Source organism: Magnolia sinica, chromosome 3 (genome assembly GCF_029962835.1).
Source record: "Magnolia sinica isolate HGM2019 chromosome 3, MsV1, whole genome shotgun sequence".
Lineage (NCBI taxonomy): Eukaryota > Viridiplantae > Streptophyta > Magnoliopsida > Magnoliales > Magnoliaceae > Magnolia > Magnolia sinica.
The window spans coordinates 129,789,766-129,814,837 of record NC_080575.1 but is presented as its reverse complement, the minus strand read 5'-3'; the positions used below and the strand labels follow the sequence as shown (position 1 = coordinate 129,814,837).

The 25,072-nt window shown below is 40.4% G+C and overlaps 1 protein-coding gene across 2 annotated transcripts; it reads right to left on the bottom strand.

The window, feature by feature from the left end:
- Nucleotides 1-1,756: 1,756 nt before the first annotated feature.
- Nucleotides 1,757-24,748, bottom strand: LOC131241315 (RNA polymerase sigma factor sigE, chloroplastic/mitochondrial). 2 transcript variants are annotated; one of them, XM_058240111.1, is made up of 6 exons: nt 24,563-24,745; nt 14,207-14,972; nt 13,515-13,661; nt 11,054-11,290; nt 9,598-9,861; nt 1,757-2,149 (listed from the first exon to the last, which is right to left on the bottom strand). In XM_058240111.1, the coding sequence occupies exons 2-6, from the start codon at nt 14,909-14,911 to the stop codon at nt 1,952-1,954; spliced, it is 1,551 nt and encodes a 516-aa protein (XP_058096094.1). In that variant the 5' UTR covers nt 14,912-14,972; nt 24,563-24,745; the 3' UTR covers nt 1,757-1,951. The 2 variants fall into 2 exon arrangements, with proteins under 2 accessions (XP_058096094.1, XP_058096095.1); XM_058240112.1 differs by lacking the exon at nt 11,054-11,290 and having other exon boundaries at nt 24,563-24,748.
- Nucleotides 24,749-25,072: the final 324 nt, after the last annotated feature.

The window sequence follows — 25,072 nt, the reverse complement described above, 5'->3', positions numbered from 1 at the left end:
CTATTCTAGGCACCTGTCTGGTGTGACTCTTCCTCGAAATTAATATGGACTTCCATTTCCAAGGACCCATGGGTCTGGTAGAACCATGTCATCCTTCGGCAAACAAGATGATGCTTCATCCAACATAACATCCCATGAGATGTACAGGCACCTCCATCCCTTTCTATGACTATCATATCCCATGAAAATATATCTTATTCCTTTCTTGTTAAGTTTTGGCTTGCAAGATGCACAACTGCTCTTTGTTAAACACTTTTAAGCAACGAATTCACCCAAACACTCAAAAGGTGTTTCACCAACAGGTTTGCTTCTATGAAACTTTCCATACATAGAAATAAATTCCAACCGAGATTAATCACATACTACATTGTCACCATGCATTCAAACTTAATACAATTTTCTTATGCATCACGCTCTAACACGTTACCCTGAGATTCTGGTTGCTCCCTTCAATTACTTAGTTCTAATAAGGTGTATTTGCATGAGTTGGCTGCCTTTATATCATGTGCTTTTTGAGACATGTCAAACTCCTTTGACATAAACTCTCTACCATTGTTCAATAGCAAGAAGTGAATTTTGTAACCGACTTCTATTTTGACCATCACACAAAACTCTTTGAATTTCTTAAAGAACTTCAAATCCTTTCCTAGAAAACACAACCATACATGTTTTCGGAAATTATCAATAAAGGCAATCCTATAATGCCTGTCACCATACAATGGATGCTTCACTTTATCGAATGCATCTGAGGGAATTAATTCGCTTTATCGAAAACATCTGAGGGAACTAATTCTAATGGATCCTTTGCTCTCAACTTCAGGAATCCTGAAAAGGCAACCTATGTGCTTCCCTAAACTGACAACTCACATGCATTGTATCAGGACAAACGACAAACGTCCATCTTACGCAACCCTCTATCAAGACTACATTTTGCTTGTGAGAAGCTTATCATAACCCAAATGTGCTAGTCTCACATGCTAAATAACTGTCTCACCCTTGAGGAGTATTAAACAGAAAACGTCTCTGTAGGCATCACGTACTGTTCACCTTTTTACCTTCCATCATATACACACCACTCACCTACAATTCCGTGAAAACCTTCTCATTCTTTGGTCCAAACAACAAACTCTTGGCATGCTTAGTACATGATAGATCTCACGTAGTCTATGATCCTTGCCAATCCTCGCACGGATCTTGGCATCACCCACATGCCTTAGTAGATGCTACATGTTATAGGATATCACAACCACCCGGTTATCACTGTGGACACATGCATAGAAACTTGTTATCATTACCTGTCATATGATTTGAACAATCAAAACTTACAATCAAGTCCTTCATAAAATCGACAGTCGCATAATTCTGTCATTACTTGACAACTGAATTGGCTTCAACGGAGAATTCCATAAATCCTTAGCAGCTGGTGTACCCCCCTCAAATATAAGCTCAGTAGTAAAGGCAAGAATATCATCATCTGGTTTGATTGTTGCAGGTGCTGCTTGAGTCTCCCACTCATCGTCAGATGCTCTCATTTGGATAGGATCTTCCAATCACCGAACAATGTGATTACATTGCACATCATATCCATGACAGAGGAAAGGCTCACCCAAAGTCATCAACACAACATACCTTAAAAATTAGCAAGGACTCTCAACAAAGGCCATTAAAAAGATCAAGTACTCATAAATCTTGTATCATCAATATAAGAACTTCATTATCTTTTTTTTTTTTTTAAGAAAAAAAGAAAAAGAAAAAGAAAATTACAAAGTCATATATTCTGCTTGAGGTATACAAACTAATTATTCGAATATGTTTTAATCGTTGTATGGGCAATAAAAATTCATTCATATAACTTATTGGAACTATGATACAGATCTTTCCTATACAGCAACCACATAGGGAGAGGAGGATTACATCAACATGAGCTGCATGGCTTGCCCATGTACAGATATTAGTCGATGTATCTGCGAAGATAATCAACTCGAGCTGGATGCTTGAGCTTCATCAGGGCTTTCACTTCGTGCTTTCGAACCATCTCTCTTGAGATATTCAAGTTTCCAGCAATCTCCCCCAGTGTCCTGTTGCCTTTGCCATCAAGCCCGTACCTCTGCCTGATCACCAAGCTCTCCTTGGGCTTCAGTGAATCAAGCTGCATAGTGTTCCATGGGAGTTAGTATCAACTGTGTGTTTGGACACAATATTGAATTGAATTGCAATTACCAGTCTACTAATGTAGAAAATGTCCAAAACCAAATTGTGCTTTCCTTAGCATTCATCTTGATAAACTAGGCTCCAAATTGCAGGTACTTTATGGTTTAGTTGGAATTCACTAAATTCCAATTGAGTGGAATAACCACAGCACTTGGTTTTTTTGTTTTTTTGTTTTTTTTCTATTAGAAGAAAGGAGCTTGCTTGATATTTCGGGCCAGTTTGACAGTAGTAATCCAATTACACCCACTCTCTGCATTCCCCAAACAGCAGGGCTTTCAAAGGCACGCACGCCACCACTGTGAATATTGTTCCGAAGGAAAAGGCAACATTACTTTCAAGTGGACTGAAAAGGAATTTAATTGCAGCTCTAGAGCTATTTCCTCGTTCTGAATACTGGGAAACATCTTAATTTTGTTATTTCCTCTTGATCGATGTTGTCAAATCACATAAAATCATATAAGCCATCAGCCTGGGCTGATCGCTTGTGCCATCGCATAATTGCATAAGCAATCGCTCAAGCTGATGGCTTTTTTTTAAAAAAATTAAAAAAATCAAAAAAAGGGTAAAAATAGAAAGAAAAAAATATATATATCTAAAACATTAAGAAAACTATGTATAATTACTACAAGTGATTGGATTGGGTTTATTTACCTATCTCATTGTAGTTTGACTATGAGGCCATCTATATGTTGAGTTATATTATATATATATATATAACAAAACAAATTTAAATAATTAACAAGTTACACTAAGAAAGAATTAATTATTGAAAACTACAAATATAGAAATTGTATTGATAACTTGAATCTTGATGAATAGATGCATCCAATACAAGTTACAAGTTACAACTTATTACAATCTACAAGAAACTTGACTGTTGGCCATTATGCAGCAATTATGCCATCGCATAATCATGGCATACTTCCTACATGGCTTATGTGACCATGGCATCAGCGATCTGAGCCATGGTATGCAATTATGTGATCACATATGACAACACTGCTCTTGATTGAAACGAAAGTTTCCAACTCAACCGATATGTGCATCCAAATGCAGCCTAAAGTGATTTAAATTTATTAGAAGTGACAAAGACCTGCCCATCAGCAAGCATATTGTTTGCTGACACAGAGGACTCTGTACATGTAGGACATGCTTTAATGACTCAAATCTGTTATATGATGGGCCTCACTGTTGATGGGAAACTCACAAAAAATCTCTCACATATTTCAACCTTTTGGTCATTTTGAACAATTTCAAAATTTCCTTTGTAAATGAACCATCACCTCAGTCATCTTCTTATGGGCCATTGGTCGAATGTTTTGAGTTTTCCAACCTCAACAGTTTTCAAGGGATTCACGTATGTCATCAGATCAATGGCTTTGATCACCAAAGTATGGCTCCGCATGTAGGGAATCATGCATGTCAGCAAGCTATGCATTAGTTGATGAGGACAACCCTGCAAGTCATCTAATCTTATATAGTTCATGTCATGACTAACCCATTATCTTCACTAAATGACTAGCTAGGAACATTATGACAGGCAACTAAAAGGACAGCAATTATATGATCCTTAGCCCAAGGATATACATCCTACCTCCACCTAGAGCTTGCATAGGTGGGGCACATGGTTAGGTGACCCATACGATTGACTTATAAAGACCCCACAGTGGATAGACTGTTAGATTTTTTAAATGCAGTAGAAAATAAAAGTTTTCAAAAATTAGATTTTAGATCGTACGGGCCTATGGATCTCCATTCAAATATTCTCTAGTTTCTAGAAAAAGAAAAAAGGAAGCACAAACCCTACGGCTAGGATTTACCTGACCAAGCCACCGAGAAACTTGTTGATTGTCGATGTTGATCCTTCGACTAAGTCTCCTGAATCTATCCTAGATGGAGATAGGTGAGAGCCACCACATCAACCCTATAGCAAGCCTAAGGAAGACACACAGAGCCCTCCACATACGGGTTTCAAGGAGACACTAATTATGGTACTCTACTACCCTACAATCTTTCATGTGCCTAACTAATTGGAATCATGTGATCCTACCTCAACCATGTACCCTACATTTAATTCAATCCCTCCAATGTCATGTTCATACAACCCAATACCCATGCAGATCAAGTGTTGGAAGCCTACATCTAAACCATTAGAACATTATCAAGTGCAATCAAAACGATTTTTATGTTTAACGGTTGAAAACATTTGTAAAACCTTTTAAGTACTGAGCCCATTAGAAAAATCAGTTAATGAATATTTGATTACAAAGTATTTCGGAACGGTAACGGTGGTCGTAACGGCCGCCATCGTTACCTTTACAATAGAGGTTGTAACGACTGTTACAGTCTCTTTTTTTCTTAATTAAAAAAAAAAAAAGAAAAAAAAAAAAGAATTTGTATCAACCCAATAATTAACTGTTATGGCCTTTACGGGGGGCATAATGAGCCGTTACAGGACTAAACAGCCTTTACGGGTCATTTTTCCCATAACGGCCGGTACAGCCTTTACAACCCTATAAGCGTAACAGTTGCCACCATAACTTTTACTTAACGGCCTTTATGACCCCATAACAGCCGTTATGGCATACCATGTCTGATTCCCAAGATCTAAGACACAAATAAGTTCCAAAGGAACCAGTGGGTCCCTGTTTAGATCATATGAGTCTCAACCAAACCTTGATGAAAGCACCCAACAAGGCAGCTACACCAACTTTTGTTAGCCACAAGATGACCTCATAATGAGAGCCAAAGCACACGTAATTAAGACCTTGAACTCCTCATATAGTCTAAAACTTAATTAGATCCAATATATCCTCAAGTTGATGATAGTCCAAGCATGATGGACCTCCCAAACAAGAGACTTAAACTCGATCAACCAATGCAATATCCAATAGGTCCAACATGACGAACCTATTCCCATGGGAACTCACACTCCTATGTGGAGTAAGGCAAAGATACACTAACTCATCGTGATGCCCAATGGTGGAGACCTTCCATTTTGACTCGTCATCAGTCCCCTTGTACAGGATGACCACATAATAATGATAATAACCAAAGATAAATCCTACAGCTGCTACATGGTCATAGTATTGTTGTACCCTATTTCTGACCGCTCTTGAGAAACCTAATTAAAAAGGACACATATTATAGTAAGTGAAAGATATAGCATGCTAAAGATCTTCAAGGATGCTTGGAGTGCTTTTTACGGAATCATAACTGACAGGATGACAACGGGGAGCAATTGAAAGGAATTCAAAAGCAAACTAAGCGGCCGAGAGTCATTCAGGAGGTCGACCGAGCAGCCGAGTGGAATGTAATCAAGTTGGTAAAGAAGCCTGAAGCGGTTATTAAGACAAGTGGCAAATTTAGAAGAAAGTCTCCATAAGGTCATGAAGTGCTGAAACAATTACAATAATCATTAAAACGTAGGATACATCCAGATGGTCAGTTTAAGGCTATAAATAACAATGGAGTTCAGCAAAGCAAATCGTCTCATACCAACTAAACCAAACCAAATCTATCTTACAATTATCAGTCATTTACATTCCTTAATGAAATCACTTATCTTTATCAGTCATTTACATTCCTTAATGTAATCCGTTACTTTACTTGTCATTTACATTCCTTAATGTAATCCGTTACTTTACTTGTCATTTACATTCCTTAATGTAATCCTTTACTTTACTTGCCATTTACATTCCTTAATGTAATATGTAGGTTGTAGCAGTAATCAAGTAGCTATTAACTTTAGCTGTAATTCGAGTCTATGCTCATACGCTGGATTCAATTCGAATATCAAGTGAAGTTCTTTGTCCAAATGGGCATTCTGCAGTTGTTTTTCCCAACTGACTCTAAGAATTTCCTTTAAAAAATAAAAATAAAAAATTATGTTTTATATGTACTGAAGAGAAAAAGTCCTTTCGTATGGGAGGCATATGCATGACCCATTTTCAGAGGATGAACCTCATCCTCTAACTACCGCTTGATCATCTTAAGCAATGTTGTGCAAGTCGTCAAATAGGTGACCAATCTTATCAGAATTCGGTTATATACGGTCAATTTTCGACATATCTGCTTATCTTGACGCTTAGGGTTGTAAGTTGTTCGGTTTGAATTAAACCGTACATTCAATTTTGGCACACTTGCACTAATCACGTGATTGAGATTGAAATAACAGCAACAAGTACTGAGATCCATAGCCCACAACTTTCCCTTGGTCATTGTTATATCCAATCTCATGTTCCCAAGGAAGTGCCCCTTTAAACCCATGTTTATATATGTTTAAACCATTAGGATTGTAACATTTCACATCACACCGCAGTCAACGTCCTCGGCGGCCCACTCTGTGACGGCACTCTAGCCTCTTTTCCAAGTAGCCCTTTCCACATATGACAATAGTACTCTAGTTATCCAAGTAGCCCTCTCCACAATGTGGCAATTTTCACTCTGGTCTAGGTTGTCCTTTTCATAGGTCACCCCTTCCGTGACTCGAACATAGGACATAGTGTTGGCTCTGATACCAATTGTCAAGAACCTAACTAATACACTAAAAGCTCCAAGGCTAATGGAACACGTCAAGTTAGGCTATTAAACTATTGGGATGATAACGTAGACCATACCCCATAGTCTGGTAGGAAAATAAGGGCATTATATACTTAGGCCATGTCCGAATACATGTATTTAAGAAAAGAAAAAGGTAATGACTAAACAATTATTATTTACATAAGCACTATTGAAATGTAGATTCCATTTTTAGGGGGTCATGTTTAGATAGGAAGTTGAAATCTTATATTTGTAAGACAATGATCACTTAGTTTCTTGTGTCAGAGAATCCAAATTATGAAAAAGTGGAATGATTGTTTTGTGGAACCCACCCTTTTCTTTACTATCCAAACAATTCAAACTATCATGTCAATAGAAAACCTTTTCCATTTCCATTGATTTTCATGGAATTGGTTATAGTCAAACATGCCTTTAGATTTCTCCAAAGTACATCAACCCCAATTAGCCTAAACAATGCTTAGATGACGATGATTTGTCCAAAGTATAAGACAGGTTGCTCTACTATTGGAATTTTTTTGCCAATTCCCTTGTCATTTCAAAAGAGGAGTCATCATCATCTAAGCCGTTTACCGATTTGGGGTTGGCTACATGAATCCTATTTCGCCATTCCACTCTATCAACAGCCAGACCTTCAGTGAGACCATAGGCTTAATTAAATAATCTCTAGGTTTCCTGATCTATCATTCTACTCTAACAAGGGCCATAACTTCAGTTAGACCACAGGTCATTAAATCTTTTCTTACTACCTCCACCCACGTCCTTTTGGCCTCCCCCTGCCCTTTTAGAGACTTTAACTTGTACCAACTCACTCTTAACTGGCCCAAACCCCAATTAGTTGAGAAAAGGCTTAGATGATGATGACGATGATATGTTACGGATGTCTTCTTTTTTTTTTTTCCTAATATATGCAAAAAGTAGTTACAATTTAAAATATATATATATATTCTAAAAAAGAAGGAAAGAAATCATGACAAGGAAATTAATCATTTATATTATCATATTATCATCATAAACATGATTGTATTATGGTTATACACAGAACTAGTAAAAGTCAGGTATTAGTTCTTGTGTCAATCCATTAACCTAAAAGCAAATGATCGTCTACAATTTTTGCAGAAGAAACCAAGGTAACTAAATACAAGCTATAGAAGAATTTTGAAGAGATTAACTTCCTTATAAGTGATAGTTTCTAGATATGGGTATTTCAACTTCAGAATCTAATTCAGACAAATTAGAATTTCATGAGCATCATCATTGGAAAGAATTACAACGAAATGTCCATTAAAAAAAAATAAAAATTGCATTATAGCCCATCCATTTGGGGTTGGATTTGCACATCCTATTTGGCCAAATATAACGTTTCAAAAATGATTTTTTTTTTCTTCCTTCTCAAAATATCACATTTGAAATGGAAATTCACAGGACTATTTGGGAAAAGTTTTACAACCAGCTGCCTACATGATGTCAAGCCTACTCCTTCACCCAGGCTTTGGAAAGGCTGGTGCATCACTTCATTGTAGGGCTGCAACTTGGGTTCAGGTCAACACAGAACCCGATCCACCTAACCTGAGTACATGTCAAGTTGGATTGGGTTGTCGAGGTCCTTGGTCAGGTTGGGTTGGAAAACACCAACCCAGTTTGAAATCAGGTTGGATTTGGGTTGAGCGAGTTCGGTTCGAATTAGGTCGGGTTGGGAATAAATAACATGTATTTGGGTCGGGTCGGGTCGGGTTGGGTTTGGTTGGGTTGAGTATAAAGGAATTCGGGTTGGGTCACATTGGGTGTAGGTCGGGTTGGGTTGGGTTTGGGTTGGGCACCTCAGTTGGAATTTGGGCTGGATCAGTTTGCGGGTTGGGTTCTCTTGAGGTCAGGTTGGGCTCAGGTTGACTCTCAAACCGACCCAATCTGCCCAAGTTGTAGCCCTCCTTCAAAGGGATAAACGCTACCATGAGTATATTATGATATGTAAGTAACATTATATATATATATATATATATATATATATATAAAAAAAATCTAGACTCCTATGTGAATTTCTACTGTCTATTAGATGGTGGTGCTCATCCACTATTCAGGTGTGCTACATGTATATCACTCTAGACAGCCAAATAGTAGAGCTGGGCACGAGACAACTCGACTTGTCCTACTCGTTCAGACCCGACTCGATCCGAACCAAATGAGTGAGGTGATCCAAATCAAGTAGACTTTGTCCAATCCAAACTCAAACCGAGTCAGGTTCGGGTCACCCAGTAACTCGACTTGATCCGAAACTCGACTTCGTGTGTGTATATATATATATATAATATTTAAAAAAAAACTTAGATCCGACGTTTCAGATCTGAGATGCCATGTAGCTGATGAAGAGGCTGCAATTCTGGCAAGTGCACCTAGGTTTTGAGTTGTGATTTTAGCTCGTGGATACCCGCTGCACCCGACCTGACTTAGTACCAACTCGACCCGACTCGGTACTTGTGACTGGGTCGGACTCAGTCCGGATTAGTCCAGGCCAGACTGGGACTCAGATCGGGTCAGGCATGCTGGACTCCGTACCGAGTCGGGTCGAGTCCAGGTAAAGTATATTTCAAAACCGGATCAAGTCAAGACAGCCCTAACTCGGTCTGACTCGACTTGATGCCCAGCTCTACCAAATAGTAAAAATACAGACATAGGAGTAACAACAGAGTAGGTAAATCTTTCTAGATTTGACTCAACCAGCTGAGCTGCTCTTAATGGCTGACCAATAGTAAAAAGTGAGAAACCATCAAATCTCATCAATGTAAAGGCAAAACAGAAAGAAAAAGAAAAGTTCAAGGAGATGATTACCACATCATCAAGAGCTAGCCTGAGAAGCGCAGGTTGTCTCCGTTTGTCAGCTCCAACACCATCAATGTCAGCAATCCCTTTGATGAATTCTTCTTGAGTGGTCATATGCCTTGCATTGAGGGAAAATATTTGTTTCGATGCCCTTATGATATCCTGATATCTCTCTGGGGAGATTCCTACTTTGGCAACTATCTCTTCATCTGTTGGTAACCTTCGCAAGTCAAATAACAACTCTAATTTGGCCTTCTGGATCTCCTGTCTAACCTGAAAGATTAAATAGATAAGTTGTTACATACCACTGTTGATCAGAAACAGTTAGTTGGCAGAGCACCGACATACTTCTCAAGAAGCGAAAGAACTAGCAATGCTTCTTCATAGGAAAGATGGAAGTAAGGTTTGCTATAATGAAACAAGAAAATGTAGCATACAAACTTTTAAAGCAAACCAGGTAGGTAATTCAGGCTGAATTTAGAATTGCTTTTGAATTGAAAAGCAATATTTGGTTTGATAAAGTGGAAATGGAAAAAATAGCCATTTCTTTTCTTAAGAGTTCATATGGAGGTATTTGGCTCCAAAATCAGAGTCATGTGTCAGATCTATGTGCGTACAACATGTGTCAGTGATCCAGGCATTCATCAAGTAGGGCGTACTTTTGAATAGGCAGTGTACTAAAAATCAGGGTAGCACACTCATCAAGTGAACCACATGTACATTGAATCTGGACTATCGACCTTTTGTCCGAAGGCCCCTTCTTTTTTCTTTTTTTTTGACAGGTAACATAGGGTCCAACATGAGACCTCAATGTTGAAACACGTGTGTTATCTGCTCGATCTTGGACACATGTCACATCGCCTCACATGGAAGATGATTTATATGATACTCCACCAAGGTACTACGCTTGATATTCGGCACTCAGAAGTTGCATACGTGCAATAAATTTACACAAATAAAACTGACTAAATTGTGGAACTCACCGGTTCTAAGTCACAATCCCAAAATCAGATTGCTTGAATAATCCTAACCTCTGATTTGTGGACATGTTTGTTTTTTTTAATGGGTCAATTGTCTTTTCATGTATATTAACAAACGTGTTTATTTTTGCCTAAGAAATTCTCAATAAACAATTAAGGAATTGTTTATTGTTAATCAACTATGTACTTCCTAGAAGCAACAACAAACGGGCCCTAAGGTTACAATGTGGTCAATTTCCTTTCTATTGAACTAATTATTGCAGTTCAATTTAATAGTGTATCCAATGCAACCTGACACTATTTGAAACATGATTTCAAAATGTACATAATTATTGGAAGGTAATAGAAAATTTTATATTGTCATTGATGCAGCAGAACATGAATCTTGGTGCTTGTCAGGAAGCAAGGGTTGCTTATTATGCACCATCTGCATCACCAAAAGATCCTATAGGAGCAAAAATAGCTTAAGTAAACAACCAGCATACCGATTCAATGCCAAATGGGACACGCGTGAAGCTTGACACTGTCATGGAGCGTATTATACCATGTCGGATCCAAAATAGACCATAGGTTGATAGTCGAAAACCGCGCTTTGGTTCAAACCGATCAATGGCTGTGATGAGACCCTTTGCCCCTGCTTGGCAAAGGTCTTGGAATTTCTGATCATTCGCGATCTCTTGATAATATTTGTTGATTACAAATAAAACTAGCCGAAGATTGTGCTGCAAATAATCGGTGTTCATTTGTCAGTTGTATGAGAACAGCAATTCTATGAGACCCTGGGATAAGACTGTGAGCATTAAATTAGCTATCTAGATTCTCATAGTGGGTTGAATTCAGCGTTAACTGGACACGTGGAATGGATGCCATGTGTCAAAGTGTCACACAAAAAACTCACAAAATAAAGGCAGAGTTACATTTCTGTACACAAATAAATAATATTTTTGTTAAATAAATAGAATAAACAAAAAACAAAAACAAAAAAACAAAAACAAAAATACTATGAAATGATGGAAAGAAATTAGAAAAGAATGTTCATGAAATTCCAATAAAAACCAACTGCAAGTAATCTCAACTAACAAATAATTGACCGACAAAGCATTGAGAATGACACATAATTATCTCAAGAAATAGTAGTTCAGTATAAACATCACTCATTCTCATGAAAAAAAATCAGGGATTCCAAATGAACAAAAATAAAAAGAGCAACAAAGAATGTACTTTTTTTGTTAAACGTCTCATGTTACCTATAATGAAAGATGGAACTAAAATCTACAGATTGAGAAGACTTTCTTATGAGTAATTTCTTCAACAACAACATAATGAAGGCATATTAGCAAGCTTGAGGGCTAGGAGTAAGAGATGTTTGGCTTGACAAAAGAAATTCACATAACAAAAAATAAAGAAAATTGAGTGAAAGGAAAGCTTTGTGAAGAATATGTTTGGACACCTCATTCAAAGTGTCAGACAAATGACACTTTGTAATAACATCACTAGGACACTTCGTGCTTACAGATTTTGAAGTGTCGTGTCATATCCAACAATGTCCAAGCCTCCCTAATGGTGGTATGGCAAAAAACCAGAAAGTAGAGGTGTCCAAGCAGCACTAGTGGAAGTAGTTACACCCGTTTGTTAACAAAATTTATTCCTTGGGGAAATAGAAGATACACAATGCTTGGAAGACTGTTGTTTTACTGGTTCACCCAAATTCTTCATGTCTTAAACAAAAGGAGCGCTTATTAGATGCACATATCATGCTTAATTTATCTGGGTTACTATTACATCAATACATTAGTATTCGGAAACATCTCAAGTAAATCAATTGATGCAAAAGCACATATACAAAATATTCAATCAGTGTATTGGCATACTCCTAACACTTTAATATGTTAGGAGTATTTTTGTATTTAGAATTTGAACGTAGATGTCACTATATGTATGTGCGTGCGCGCATGTAGATGAATAGATAGGTAGATAGATAGAAGGATAGATATGTAGTGAGGAAAATGTAGAGAGAGGTCACAGTTGCAAAGGGCCCTAGACAATGGGTTATCTCCATGTCCAAGATCACAATGTTGACAATGAAGATCAGAACCAATAAGCATAGCGTTGTAAATTAGAGGATATGAGCTGCAGAGTTGGGGACACTGTCACCAGTCTCATCAATCCAAAGACTTTGCCAGGGGCCATCATCCTCGTCGTCGTCATCAGCTAAGCCTTATCCCAACTAGTTGGGGTCCATTGCATGGATCTTGTTATGCAATTCCACCCTATCAATGATTATGCAAGATACTATTTTGGGGGATTCAGTTTACAAGAAAGGAGTCAGCCAAAGCAGCAAATTTAGAACATTGCCAGATAAATGCAGATTATCCAATAGATCAATGGCAAAGTACGTCTCCATTTGTAGGAACCTCACAAAACTTACAAATTGGGAGGATTGAAAACAATATAAGATGTAGTTCTCAGGAGAAGAAGCAAGCAACTCTCAGTTCGTTGAACTGTAGGGAGAAAATCAAGAGTTGAAGCTTTAGCTCTTACAAGAGAACCATGTTCAATGGTGGCAACATTGAAGGAAGAATGCTCAAGGATGTGTTGGACATCACAAGAATATATATCAAGACCCAATTGCAGCTTTCATGGCCATCCATATTAAGCACACAGCGACCTTTTCTTTGATTTTACAGTCCTACATATGAATGGTGACCATTGCATATATAGATCCATTTTTTCTACAACCATTATCACTATACAGGAAGAATAAGGAATAATAGCACCACTATTTCTGTACAATATTTCCATTTTCAGTGTGCTTCTGTCCGTTTTCAGAGATGGTTTCTGTTGTGTGCAACTTGATTAGATACAATCTATGTTTGTCACTCTACTGGCTTGTCAGGAGAAAAGATATCTTGCCCTAGGTGTGGGTAGAGTAAAAGAGAGAGGTACCTTGATTAGCTTGTTTCTTGCAGCTCGACCGACCTCTATGTTTCTTTTCACCTTTGCAACTCTCATATTTGTTGCAGCTGCTAGTTCACCATCAGTAGGCGCCCTACCCAAATCTTTCTGCAGTCCCTCCTTCACTTGAAGCAGTGCCTGAAGTTACAAGAAGCAGGACTGATTAGTCTTTCCATGTTTTGAAAAAAAAATGTCTTCTTCAATTTTAGAGACAAAACATGAACTCTGTGCAATATGTTTGGAATGCATCCAAAGGCACACAAGTAAAGATGTTGAAAACAATACAAATTTGTGACATGTTATCATCATCATCATCATCTAAGCCTTACCACAACTACTTCGGGTCAGCGACACAAATCGTGTTCTGCCATTCCACTTTGTTGGGGATCATATCCTCAGTTAAGTTCGTGACATCTTATGATGTTAAAATTTTAGAATCACACATTGGCTATTATGTTAAGATGGGTTGCACAAGTCTCTCCAAGAAAACAATGGAAGAAACGAAAATTGAAAGTAGTACACAAAAGTAGAAAGCCATCAGAGGCATTGAGACCTTAAATATTCCGTTTGATTCCAGTTGGCTATCAATTTTGAGTGTCTAACTCTTATCAGATCCCGTGAAACAGATCACAACCTGTTAGTGTTTCCTCATCTAAGTGAGAAGGAAAGATAGAAAGGCTCACCTTCATTGGTTGTATCAGCTTGAATAGCCATGCATGTTCAGAAGAAGGGAGAACTGGTGGTATCTTCATCTTCTTCCAATCCAAGCTAACTAAGTCAGTCGCGACAGAATACCCCCTAACAAGCTTATCGACATCATAACCCTTTTCACCATCTCCTCTCCTGAGATTCGAACTGACAGCCTCTCCTTCTTGTTCTTTCTTCTGCATTAGGATTATCCTATTCTCAAGACTCAAACGCTTCGTCTTCCTTCTACGGTTTCTCACCACTTTACCCGCCTCTCTCTCATCATTCTCGTTGCCTTCTCCCATTCTCTTCCTTGTCCTACGACGTTTCTGGACGGAATGATTTGATTCTTCCACATCAGAAACATCCGCTGGGCTGAGCTTATATATGTTCTCAAGCTTTGCTGCAGCTTCGTTATAATCCAAGTCTATAGTGCAAGCTGAAGCTCTATCACTGGAGATTGCTTTTACTCTTTTCGGAGGTTTGCCTCTGGGTCTCCTTAGGCTTTTATGGACATCTTTAGGTGCATCTATGGGTAGAGGAATGGACTCTTGGGGTGCAACCAAAGCTGGGTTCTTGCTTTTATCTGTCTTAAAAGCCAAGAAGAAGGGTCTTCTTGATGCAGAACGATGAGTTGAGAATCTTGTGCCCACACCGAATGGAGTCTGAGAAGCCGAGCTAGAAACAGTCACAACGCCCATAACAAGTCTTTTGAGCACTGAAAAATAGTGGTGAACGAAAGCTCTCTCGGTGATTCAAATCCTGCACAGAGAGTATTAACTCAAATAAAGGATTTAGAATAAATATGTATGAGAATGCATATAAACTGTATACCGAACATAGTGCACGAAGGAAAGCTCTGTCATTAATTCAAATCCGGCATAGATTTTTATTTGGCATGAGTAAAGGGCTTCTGATGGCCATATATATGACAATCAATGAATCATGTAAACCTCCAGTTGGTGCACAGGACCATTGAGCTAGGTATCCAATGAATGTGCTCTTGGATGGATCGCAGTCCAAACTTGAACCAATTGAATCGTTTTGATTATCCAATCAATAGTTTGTCGTTATAACATTCAATTTCCATCCAAAACCGGGGTGTTGATTGGATAGCTACGAACATCCTAACTGTGTAAATGTATATCCTTTTTCATTCTCATTGTTTTTTTTTTGCCATTTTGAAATGGGTAAATCTACCAAACTGAGCAAACAAGCAACAATGACGACTGCAAACATCACATCGAGAATGATAACATTTTCCCACCAACTAAGGAAATCTAAATAAAAGTTTTTCTGAGGTTTTTTTTTTTTTTTGAAAGATACTGATTTATTAAGGGCCAAAGGCCAAAGGAAAAACAGAGAAAACAAAAGGAACAAAGGCAAACTAGAATACAACAGCCTCGCGGCACCCAAACCCAAAGAAATCAAAGAAACCAATCTCTCACTACCGATAACCCCCAAGGAAGAGCTGCCCTCATTATTGAAGCAGTGATCATTCCTTTCCAACCAAATACTTGAGAGAACATAAGTAGTGAGAGATTCCACTTCGATTTGTTATTGCTCTTCCCCCCCACTAACCACTAGCGAAACAAAGCTGCTCCTCTCCCACCACTAACCACAAGTACAACAAAGCGTCGATACAAGCTGGCATAACACAAAGAATGTTGAAGGACTGAAGGATGCTGCTCCAGACCTCCCTAGAAAATGTGGTCCACTGATTCCGCATCCTTGTAACAAAGCAGGCAAACAATGGGAAGAATCATGGATCTTTTGTGGAGATTATGATTATCAACGGTCAGAATACAGTTCATCCCAGCTAACCAGGCAAAAGCAGTCACTTTTGGAGCACCCAACAACCAGACTGACCCCACTTTTGAGGAAGGTTTAGTCATGATGTAGAGCAGGTCGCGGACAGTTTCATGGCCAAGATGGATCAGAAAAGGCCCGGTCGACAACAGAAGTGATCCGGACCATCGGACCTTAGATCGGGCGTATCTCGCAATCCGGAATGAGTTTTCTGACGTAAAATATATGATTTTGGGGTAGAACGAGCTACTTTAGCCAACCAACCCCGCTATGCTGGGTTGCGCAGCTTGGAATTGCGAAAAACCCCTGGATCAACAGTCATTTCCCTGTTTTAATTTCGTTTTTACTATAAATAGTAAGTTTTAGTTTGATTATAACTCTTCATCCATCGGGCTTTATGAGTTGCGCCCAACGTGAAAAGAGCTTAGAATAATTAGGAGAATGGTTTGGTGAAGCCAAATAGGACACTTACTATTTTTGGCCGAAAACCTTGCGCACTAGTAGACATCACGAAGTTTACTATTTATAGTAAGTCGCGGATTCTAGGAGTTTGAGTTGTAGTTTGATTCCGATTTCTTTCTCATTGCTTAGTACCCCTATTTAAAGGGTTGTGAACTCGTTTTTTATTCATCAATTAATCAATTTCGAATTTATTAAAATTTATTTCTATTTTCTGCTTTCTTTCCTCGTGGATTCGAGAAGTCTCTGTGAGGAGTCTAGAGAAGCTCCATGGATTCGGAGTAGTTATCCTCATCACGTTCATCCCAGCGTCAAGTCACTATTTCGAGGAAATCGATTTCTTCCTCTTTTTTAGTTTTTCAAACGGAAGAAACGGTCACATCAAAGGAATTCATTTATTTTTCTAATACATGGGGTGGGTCCAAAAGCTCAATGGTGAGCATATATTTTGTGATCCCCAACCAAACACATTTCTAGAAATGCTAAACAAGAAACACGGAAGTGATTCACTTGAGGATAGATTAATGAAGCAAATAACAGCAGGATCAAGGCAGCTTATGTGTGGCACCTAATTCTTCAATCTCTCTTCAAACAGATGGCACTAGGATGTGGTATTTCACATCCTAGATGATGAACTCTATGTTCAAATATGCACCTTCCTATGAAGTGGTCGATAAGCTTTATAGCCCCCTGACAAACTTTCTAGGTAGATACAAATTCATTCAATTATGTTAATCCATGATTTACCTTTCATGCGATGAGCAATTGAGCATCCATCTACCAGATGCTTAGATGATGTAGAGCAGGTTGCGAATAGTTACATGGCCAAGATGGATCAGAAAAGGCCCGGTTGACGACAAAAGTGATCCAGACCTTCGAACCTTAAATCGGGCGTATCTTGTAATCCGGAATGAGCTATCTGACGTAAAATATATGATTTTGGGGTAGAACAAGCTACTGAAGCCAACCAACCCCGCTATGCCGGGTTACGCAGTCCGGAATTGCGAAAAACCCCCGGATCGACGGTCGTTTTCTTGTTTTAATTTCGTTTTTACTATAAATAGTAAGTTTTAGTTTGATTATAACTCTTCATCCGTCGGGCTTTAGGAGTTGCGCCCAACGTGAAAAGAGCTTAGAATAATTAGGAGAACGGTTTGGTGAAGCCAAATAGGACACTTACTATTTTTGGCCGAAAACCTTGCACACTAGTAGACATCACGAAGTTTACTATTTATAGTAAGTCGCGGATTCTAGGAGTTTGAGTTGTAGTTTAATTCTGATTTCTTTCCCATTGCTTGGTACCCCTATTTAAAGGGTTGTAAACTCGTTTTTATTCATCAATCAATCAATTTCGAATTTCTTAGAATTTATTTCTATTTTCTGCTTTCTTTCCTCGTGGATTCGAGAAGTCTCTGTGTGGAGTCCAGAGAAGCTCCGTGGATTCGGAATAGTTATCCTCATCACGTTCATCTCTGCGTCAATTGCTCCTCCACTTCAAAAGAACTTGTCTTCGAGTTCTCGTCATGTTCTGGTTCATGATACTCGGTCAGGTCCGCGACATTGAAAGTCTGTGAGATTGTCATGTCATCTGGAAGATCAACAACATAAGCGTTGTCATTGATCTTTCGGATGATTGATACCGGTCCAATCTTCTTATTTTTCAACTTGTTGTACATCCCGGTCGGAAATCTCTCTTTGCGCAGATGGACCATAACGTGGTCGCCCACCTCGAACACTTTTTGTCACCGATGCTTGTCCGCTTGTTCCTTGTACTTCTCGTTCGAGGCACGTAGCTTGGTCTGCACTTCTGCATGGATGCCCATGATCTTGTCTGCCATATGTTCTACTGCAATGCTCGTGCTTGGGTTCTTGGGCAGAGGGACCAAGTCAAGTGTGTGGCGAGGCACTCGCCCGTAGATAATCTGGAACGGTGATCTCCTTGTCGAGCAGTTCACCATGTTGTTGAATGCAAACTCTGCTTGAGACAAGGTCAAATCCCACTGCTTCGGTTTTTCTCCTGAAATACAGCGAAGGAGGTTTCCCTACGTGCGATTCACAACTTCGGTCTACCCATCAGTCTGTGGGTGGTAAGCACTGCTGAATTGAAGTCGTGTATCGAATCGATTCCATAAAGTCCGTCAAAAGTGGCTAATGAACTTCGTGTCAAGATCGAAGTAATGGTCTTGGGAACCCCGTGTAGCCGTACGACCTCCCTGAAAAATAAATTCGCCACCTGTGTTGCATCGAGGGTCTTCTTGCATGGGATAAAGTGCGCCATCTTGGAGAAATGATCTACCACCACGAACACCGAATCCATGCTGCGTTGTGTTCGTGGGAGACTAAGCACGAAGTCCATTGATAAATCCTCCCAAGGACCATTAGGCACAGGTAACGGGGTGTAGAGGCCCGTATTCTGAGATTGCCCCTTGGAGGTCTGACAAACATGACAACGTTGTACGGCTTTTCCCACATCGCGTACTAATTGCGGCCAGTAATACCGCTCTCCCACAAGAGCTCGCGTCTTGTCTCGCCCCAGGTGTCCACCGAGGCCACCTCCATGTAGCTCCTGAATAATATGCTCCCTCAGAGAACTTTGGGAGATGTACAATCGATTTCCTTTAAAAAGAAAATCGTCCTGTATATGAAGGTCACTTGGGTGACCTTCTTGGCACTTCATCCAAGAATCTTTGAAGTCCTCATCCTCGGCATACAGCTCCTTGAGACAGTCGAAGCCGACCACCTCGTTGCTCATCGTAACAAGTAGTGATGCACGACGGCTAAGTGCATCAGCCACCTTATTCTGCTGCCCTGACTTATGCTTCAGAACGAACGTGAATTCCTGTAAAAATGCAACCCATCTAGCATGCACACGATTTACGTTAGTCTGACTATTAATAAACTTTAATGATTGATGGTCAGTGTACAAAACAAACTCTTTTTGAATCAGATAATGCCGCCAATGTCGCAGCGCCTGAACAACTACGTACAACTCAAGCTCATAAGTCGACCACTTCTTTCGGGCTTCACTGAGCTTCTCGCTGTAGAAGGCTACCGGCTTACCTTCCTGTGATAATACTCCAATTCTGATGTACAAAGCGTCACACTCAACCTCAAACAATTTGTCGAAATTAAGAAGCACCAAAACCAGTGTTGTAGACAAACGATGCTTGATCTCATGAAAACTCTTGTCAGCTTTATCGGTCCACCGGAACGGTCCTTTTTTTATGCAATCTGTTATAGGCGCGACTATAGTGCTAAAATCTAGCACAAATGGACGATAGAAAGTCGTCAACCCGTGAAAACTCCCCACCTCATGAATATTTGTCGGGATCGGCCATTCCCTAATAGCTCGCACATTTTCATCGTCCACACGAATGCCTGTGGATGTTACAACAAATCCTAGAAACAACATGCTATCAGTTAAAAAACTACACTTCTTCAAGTTGAGGTACAACTTGTTAATTTGTAGGACCTGCAGCACTTGCCTGAGATGTTTCCTGTGCTCCGCCTCATCCTGGCTATATATCAATATGTCATCAAAATATACTACCACAAATCGGCCAGTGAACGGTTTTAGAACTTGATTCATCAAACGCATAAAAGTATTTGGTGCGTTCGATAGGCCAAAGGGCATGACCAGCCACTCATACAACCCTTCCCTGGTCTTGAATGTCGTTTTTCACTCATCACCCGGTCGAATACGAATCTGATGGTACCCGTTCCTTAGATCTAGTTTAGAGAACACCTTGGCCTCTTCTAACATATCGAGCATGTCGTCCAACCGTGGTATTGGGAATCGATATTTGATGGTAATTTTGTTGATTGCCCGACTGTCGACACACATGCGCTAACTTCCATCTTTGTTTGGCATTAATAATGCTAGTACGGCACATGAGCTCATGTTCTCTCTCAAGAGACCCTTACGGATCAATTCCTCCACTTGCCCCTGAAGTATCTCGCACTCCTTCGGACTCATCCGATAATGAGGACGGTTGGGCAGGCTAGCCCCAGGGACGAGGTTTATGTGATGTTGGATGTCCCTTATGGGGGGCAATCCATCAGGTAAATCCTCAGGCCAGACTTCTTTGAATTTGTTTAGCAACAGTCTTAAACTTAGAGGGATGTTTGAGGGTTCCTCTTCCTCGCCCTTCACCACCACAGCGTATACCTCGCCGGTTTCCTTGGATTCCTCCATAAAATCCCGAATGGTCAAGAGGGAACTCCCCTCCACTTTAGAGACTTCAGAGTGGTTCTCTGATGCCATAGGGGCAAGGATTATTTTTCGACTATCTTTGATGAATACGTAAACATTATCTAGTCCCCTATGGATCGCATCACGGTCCGACTGTCAGGGTCGACCGAGTAACATATAACAAGCTTCCATATCGACCACATCACAAAGTATTTGATCCTTATAATTTTTGCTAATTGAAAACGAGATAGTGCATTGTTCAGTTACCTTGGTCTCATTCACCTTTTTTATCCATCCGATAGAGTACGGGGAAGGATGTTTCATCGTTGGTAGCCACAACTTGTCCACCATCACTCTCGAGACGATATTCTCCCCACTACTACTGTCTATGATCACATCACAGACCTTTCCGTTGACGGTGCACCGAGTACGAAATATATTGTGTCATTGTGGATGTAATTCCTTTCGTGGGGCATACAGTAATCGCCTCACAACTAGAAATTCGCCACTATCCTCGCCCGTCATTTCATCGCCACCTGCTATTTCTTCAGTGATTTGTTCATGTTCATCAAAACGATGGTTTTCTTCTACGGCCTCATCTTCAGTGCCCCTTCGTTTATAGTCAAGTGTGCTGTGGGACGTTGAGGACAAGTGTTTGATAAGTGGCCTGGTTGGCCACAGCGGTAACAATGTTCGACCTTGGCCGAGCATAAGGATTTGGAATCTTACTCGGACCCGCTGTTGTGGGTGCTGCACATTGAGGTCTGGATGAGCCGCTCCCCGTATCACGGTTTGCGGTTGTAGGAAGTTGAGGTACTGGGTCTTTTCCTCGTGGCAGCACTGAATCCTGCGTGGGACCCGTCATGGGGGGCCGAGTTGAAGGATATGGACGAGCAGGAGCTCTTGCAAGTTGTGTTTCTGCCCTACCCGCCAATTGAACTGCTTCATCCACAGTCCCGACTGGGTACATCTGAACTCGATCCTGAATTGTCGGTCGCAACCCACCTATAAATCGTGCCACCTTCTATGACTCAGATTCTGACAGATCGTTTCGTGTAGCTAGCCATTAGAATTCTTCAGTGTAATCTGTGACTGTTCGATTGCCTTGTCTGCAATTTTGATATTGTTAGAATAATATCTGCTCATAATCACTGAGAAGAAATCGAGATCAAAGAAGACGTCTCATCCGTGGCCATGATGAGATGGGCGCCTTGTTCTGGCGGGCTCGTGAGAGTTGTAATTGTTCCCACCATGCAGAAGCACCAGATTTTAATTTAAACGCTACCAATTTTACCTTTTTATGATCTGGCACGTCCATGTAATCAAAATATCTCTCTACTTCGACTAGCCAATCGAGAAAATCTTCTATACGTAATAAACCGTTAAAACTAGGAAGTTCAGCATTACCTCGATAGTCTCTTTCAGCACGATCCAGATGATCACCTCCATGGATTGGTCGTCGAGCAAAACCCTCATTAAGGTCCTCGTCGCTAGAACTTAAATCATCTGGTGTAGCCCTACGGTTTGCCACTGGTAGTACTCTACGAAAATCGGGGTTGCGTCGTACAGCAACCATGGGTGGTGGAGCCACCATGGGTGGGGGAGCAACCAAAGGTGGTGGAGCACCGCCTAGGGCTTGGGGCGAGAGTAGCGCATCCGCAAGACGGTCGAGAGTTGCCTGCAGCCCTTGCATGGTCAACTGACTCTCCCGGTGGAAAGCTTCCATTCTTTCTGAAAGATAACGAATCCCTGGATCACCGTCCACAGGATTTTGATTCATACCTTCATTGTTTGTCATCGGCCCAAGGGGAATCCTCGCTTTGATACCAATTGACGCAGGGATGAATGTGATGAGGATAACTACTCTGAATCCACGGAGCTTCTCTGGACTCCTCATAGAGACTTCTCGAATCCAGGAGGAAAGAAAGCAGAAAATGGAAATAAATTCTAAGAAATTCGAAATTGATTGATTGATGAATAAAAATGAGTTCACAACCCTTTAAATAGGGGTACCAAGCAATGGGAAAGAAATCAGAATCAAACTACAACTCAAACTCCTAGAATCCACGACTTACTATAAATAGTAAACTTACTATTTATAGACGGTCGTGATGTCTACTAGTGCGCAAGGTTTTCGGCCAAAAATAGTAAGTGTCCTATTTGGCTTCACCAAACCGTTCTCCTAATTATTCTAAGCTCTTTTCACGTTGGGCGCAACTCCTAAAGCCCGACGGATGAAGAGTTATAATCAAACTAAAATTTACTATTTATAGTAAAAACAAAATTAAAACAAGGAAACGACCGTCGATCCGGGGGTTTTTCGCAATTCCGGGCTGCGCAACCCAGCATAGCGGGGTTGGTTGGCTTCAGTAGCTCGTTCTACCCCAAAATCATATATTTTACGTCAGATAACTCATTCCGGATTGCAAGATACGCCCGATTTAAGGTTCGAAGGTCTGGATCACTTCTGTCGTCGACCAGGCCTTTTCTGATCCATCTTGGCCATGTAACTGTCCGCAACCCGCTCTACATCATTAGAGAACTGATCACCGACCTAGACTGTCTACCATGTGGGCCCATCCCCAATTGCATAAGGCCCCAATGATCCAATCATGTATTGTAGCATTCAAATCTGGGCTGTTAGCAGTCCCTGTATGCCCATGATCAGAAAATTCTAACCGTCTCCATGGTGGCCAGTAAATGGACAGTTGAAAAAAGAACATAACCAGCAGCCACATTCATCATCATCATACCATCATCATTATCTTCGTTTTGTCATCATCATGTGAGCCTTCCCAACTAATCGGGATCAGCTAACTGATACATTTAACAAGTAAAAAATAAATCCACCTGACAGATGGTTAGGATCATCCAGCCCATGGAGATTTTTGGTATTCTTAGTAACAGTGGGGCACTCCAGCCTCCAGGTGTACAGTCTTGCCACCAAATGATCAGTCTCGCATCTTTGATAATAAAAAAAGAAGGAAAAAAAAAAAATACTGATCCACTTCTAGATACATTGTAATCAACACAGTGTCGGTGTGGCTAGAGGACCTTGATAACATGAGCTGAAAACTCATCGGTGAGCAGACCTGTATCTGGGGATATGTACGGGATGCAATGGGCCAGTCCAGGGTTCGCCCTAGCTGGCCCTAATCAGGCAGGAAATGCCTTGGCCCTGCAGGCCAGCCGGGCAAGGCAGGGCCAGGCCCTTAGGAAAAAAGAGTTAAATGATCAGAATGTTTTAAATAGTCCAATCTTTTGTCTTTTTTTTTTTTTCTCTTTTTTTACTGTGTCATGTCCTCCGCCCATGAGGAATCCCATCTTATGAACGGTTCAGATCATCAAAACATGACCCAGATCCAATGAGTGCCTTTCAACTACACACGTCCATTGAATGGAAACCACTAACAAGTGTATTGAAAGTTGAAACCCAATGGATCATTCGTCACTTTTCAAGCCCGGCCTCAACACCAGACCTAGATTTCAAGCCCAGGAGAAGTCTGGCTATCACGCGCCCACTGGCCATTAGCCCATTCCCACACAGCCAGGGGCTTTTCCGTAATTTCACCTACACCTGAATCTATCTGTATCACAAGAATATAATAATAACAGTCGTCATATTCTCAAAAATAATAATAATAACCTATACCAACGCACGTTAGATCTCCCCTCCCATTTCTACTAGGCGATCTAATCAATCTCCACCAAAATGAAGTAGCGTGGAAATCGTCGAAATCTCAGCTACTCTATTTTTCATGACATTACTAAAATGACCCGAAACCAATTTCCACAACGAGGATTCAAAAATCTACCGCTATTTTTTGTTTTATAAAAATTCATTTCGACAGGGCTTAAAATATAATAGAAAATGGATGGATATATTTCGTACCTCTCTCAGAACAAAAATCGGATCCGAGCTTTTGTGCGGATTTTTGGTAGAGAAATTGCTTTTATTTCAGTTGCCGATCCAAAGAGAATTCGAACAGTCTGGAAGACGCGACTAAATAAAAATGCGGGAAATTTCGTGGGTTCCAAACACTCCGTCGAATATCGTCCACACCCTCTGTCTGTCCGAAATCAACGGACGGGCTTTTCTAAGAGTTCGACAAATCGGACGGATAGAAAGGATACGCGTAGGACGCGTTGCGAGTGTAAGTGACTTCCTGAAGGGAGGAGCTGTAGTGACGTGGCCAGTCTGAAGACAGACAAGTGTATGGTTGTGTTGGCGAATCTTACGTGGCAAGTCCCTATTTGGTTTTGGAGATTTCTAATTGGCGACTTGTGGATGATGTCCAAGCGACGTGGGTGGTTGTTACTGGATCTCTTGTATTTCGCATCTTGCGGGGCCATAGTGCTTGGGGTTGCTGAGGACCCCACGTAGCTCCGTTCGTAACCTTTG

What these genes read in the sequence shown, in the direction of transcription:
- LOC131241315 (XM_058240111.1), bottom strand. Translation starts at nt 14,911, where the DNA reads ATGGGCGTTGTGACTGTTTCTAGCTCGGCTTCTCAGACTCCATTCGGT. An exon ending in CAAGAAACAAGCTAATCAAG is followed by an intron (nt 11,291 to 13,514) that starts GTACCTCTCTCT and finishes GATTATTTGCAG; the next exon opens with CACAATCTTCGGCTAGTTTT. An exon ending in GGCTAGCTCTTGATGATGTG is followed by an intron (nt 2,150 to 9,597) that starts GTAATCATCTCC and finishes AACACTATGCAG; the next exon opens with CTTGATTCACTGAAGCCCAA.